The 3,613-nt window shown below is 33.8% G+C and overlaps 1 protein-coding gene across 1 annotated transcript; it reads right to left on the bottom strand.

The window, feature by feature from the left end:
- Positions 1–254: 254 nt before the first annotated feature.
- On the bottom strand, positions 255–986 carry LOC106294447. The gene has a single exon (XM_013730006.1). It carries the CDS (start codon positions 841–843, stop codon positions 418–420), a length of 426 nt encoding a protein of 141 aa, XP_013585460.1. The 5' UTR covers positions 844–986; the 3' UTR covers positions 255–417.
- Positions 987–3,613: the final 2,627 nt, after the last annotated feature.

Below are 3,613 nucleotides of genomic sequence, written 5' to 3' on the forward strand. Positions count from 1 at the left end.
GTTTCTAATTTAAAAAAAAAAAATAAGAACCTAAATGGGGTTTTAACGGTTAATGGTGCTCTAACACATAGCACATAAGAAAAAGATGCCAGAAAAGTATAAAATAATAAAAAGATTGGCTATTAATGAGACTTTTAAATCGTAGTTGATTTTGATATTACCCTACCACAAAACTCAAACCGACTTTATTCAAATCATCCCCCAAAAAAACAAGCGCCAAAGGAACAAAACGTTAAAGAAAAAACAACTCAAAATAATAAGAAAAACATCACTCGAAATATTATAATATACTCTTCGTTATTGTATTAACAAATAAAAGAGATGAAAAATTTAATCATCTCACATACAACTTTCTGTATCGATTGATCCTAACTATCACCAATAACAAAAAGACAACAAATACTAATTCAAATTTGTTCATTGATCCACTGCTTTGACGAAGAAGAGCTCGATATCCGGAGGAGCAAAGAAAACGATCTGCCTCCGTCGTAACACGCAGTTCTGTGGGACTCTTTGCTTCTTCGGCGCCGGTGGACAAGTTAACAACTCCGGTATCCGATACTTATGAGCTTTAGGGGTATAACAACCGCCGCCACCACCACCTTCGCTTGGTGATAACGACGTCAGCACCGCCGGAGAAGGAGAGGGAACATAGTTGTTTGTATCTTGATGAGAAGACGACGTCGTTGTTGAAGAACACGAAGAAACCATACTTGATGAAGAAGCATGATCAAGAATACTAGCTGTGTTCGTGTTCTTGTGTTGTGGAAGTGGTTTCTTGAAATGAGTTCTTTTGAGTTTCTTCCCGGCTCGGTTTGGTTTTCTTGCCTTTTGTGATGGCATTTTAGACCTAATCAAAAGATGAGGATTTTTTTTTCAAGAAAAGAAAGAAAAGAGGAAGAGAGTTTATATTTTATTTTTCTTTGCGAGGTTAGGTGAGGAGGAAAGGGAGAGGAAAGATAGGAAGAAGAGAATCGCTGTGTATTTGCTTACTTAGCATATAATATATTAGTAGGAGACACGAGTCAACACGTTAATGGGAGTCTCAAGTTTCTACATTTTTTCACTGAGACGAACCAAAGAGAAAAGCAACTGATTTTTCTTTCAAGAGAAATTACTTAAAATAACTCTAATTAATCATAAAATAACTAGACTAACTCATATAATTTTGAAATTACGAGACTAACTCTTGTAATATACAAACTTACGGTTTTGCCATCAGTAAAATAAAGCCTAATTAAAAAAAGAAATACATTTTAAAATTATGAAAGGAAAAAAAAAAAGCAAATACTTTGTCGGGTTTCTTCACCAAACGCTCTTTTCGTCGTCTCCGTCACCTCTATCTCCGACGGTCCCTTTTTCCTCACAACCGCCTTTGTCTCTGTCATCTCTACCGTACTTCGACTTTGTCTCCGGCATCCTCCACGATAATTCACCTTCGTCTCTTTCCTACTCAACAAACTCGAAATCGATTTCACCATAGTCACATCCGACTTCAATTGCAAGTTACTCTAATCTGTGAGTCTTTAATCTATGCTATTAGAGTTGTTATTATCATAGATTATTTAATTGCACGTTGAAATTTTGGAACCCTAATTTCCAATTTCATCTAACCTTCGACTTTCAAATCTGTTAAATTCAAAAAACGTGAGATTTGTGAAGGGTTGTATTTAATAATTGCCATTTACTCATTGCCAAGGTTTAATTTAGCAAAGAGAGCAACAACCTCTGCAAAATCAACTCTTACAAGCACTATGGTAATGACACAATTCTTTTTTTTCCTCTAAATTCTTGTTAATTCGTTGGATACAATGTTGTTTAAGGACACAAGTTACTGCGTTTAGGTAGTGCACAGTCTAAAGTTTGGATGTTTTGTTTTGAATTTTGTTGGTTTACATGTGATTAACGGTTGGATCTTTTTGCTTTGATTTCGGGTTTGGCGAACAAGAAGACGGTGACCACCATTCAGGTAGCTGACAAGGAGAAAGGTGTGGTACTTGAAACCACCAAGACAAAGAAACAAAGCAAGCTTAAGCTCTATGTTAACAAGTCTGTCCTCAAGGAGTTCCCTATGATGGCCAAAGCTGTTGCCAACCAGGTATTAAACCTGATTTGAAGAAGACAACACTTGCTAGGCTCAGCGTGATCAGAAAAGGCCTTAGAGTCGCCAAGTCTGGTCCCAAGGAGAGGAAGCATGCTTAAAGATTTGACCGTTTACTGAACATTTTACTTCTGAAAAACCTTTGTTTTGTGATTTCAGACAAATTTTTGTAGGTTATAAAGATTTTTCATGGACAGTTCAGTTTCTTGCTTAAAACACCTCCATTGTTTTTTTTTTTTTCTTTCTCAGAATGATATTAAAATGTAGTAAGCTGGTTGCTGTCCAGCTGCTCTTTGATCTTGATATTGTGAATAAAAAAATATGTTTTGCCTCAGGCTCCAAAGTAGACTCGCACTGCAAATACTGGTCAAATGTCATGCTGTTGACTTTTTATGGACATATGATATCACTAAATAAAGTGGGAAGTGACGCAATGTCTATATGTGTTATTAACCAAATATGAAATTGTAAGAACTAAATACGATAGGAACCAAAACACAATAGAAACACAAGCGAATTCTCTACATAAAAAAATAGATTTTACTAGTTGATCTTTTTTTTTCAATATTTTACTTGATTCATTCCATAAGTTAAAACATACAAGAGTTCCACTTTATTACATAGCCAGAGTTTTTCATTCTACCCTTTTTAGCTAGTTTATCAGCTACATCATTGGCAATTCTTGGAATCTTTAAGTAAAATCAAATGAGAACCTTTTATGAGGTTTAAGATGTCTCAACATAGGTCTAATGATGATTGTATTGAGATCTCAGTTCACTTTCCCCCTGGTTTCTTTTGGATAGTTGCTCATGAAGTGTTGCAGAGTCTCCACAGAAATAAACCAGATTTGAAATTAATATAAACCAGGTTTAATCAAACATTATTTTGACTCTGGTTTACATAAACCCAGATTTCCGTTGATAAATCTGTCACAACATAAATTAAAAAATCTGTCATCACATAAACAAAAAGTCTATCAACAATTTTAAGTCCGATATATAACTCTGCCATAAGAAAATAAATCGAACATAAGAAAATAAGTCGGTACATAAAAAAATAAGTTGACCACAAACATCTACCACTTATAACAAATCTGTTACCTCATTCGACAGACATATTCTTAAAATTATGTTTCCTGTTCAAATCGGACAATTAACTCTGCCGTGAAAACAAATCTGACATTTCTAATAAAGTCTGACACCACCTTAACGGTAGATTTTTTTTCTATACAGATTTTATAAACAGACTTATTATTCGACAAATTTATTTTTTTGAAAATAAATCTGCCGTCGATCAAATGTTAAGAGCACTTTGGTAATAATTTTTTTTGTTATAACTAAGGACAAGGGTAATTTCGACCAGAAAAATATTCTAATAATTTTCAAAATATATGAGTTATTCTAGTAATAACACAATTAATTTATGTCATTTTAGTAAACTTCCCTTTTTTCAAAGGTTCAAAGATTTTTCTTTAGAGAAAATTACTCAGATTAACTCTAATCTTTTAGTAAA

The sequence above is a fragment of the Brassica oleracea genome, chromosome C1 (genome assembly GCF_000695525.1).
Source record: "Brassica oleracea var. oleracea cultivar TO1000 chromosome C1, BOL, whole genome shotgun sequence".
NCBI classification, from domain to species: Eukaryota; Viridiplantae; Streptophyta; class Magnoliopsida; order Brassicales; family Brassicaceae; genus Brassica; species Brassica oleracea.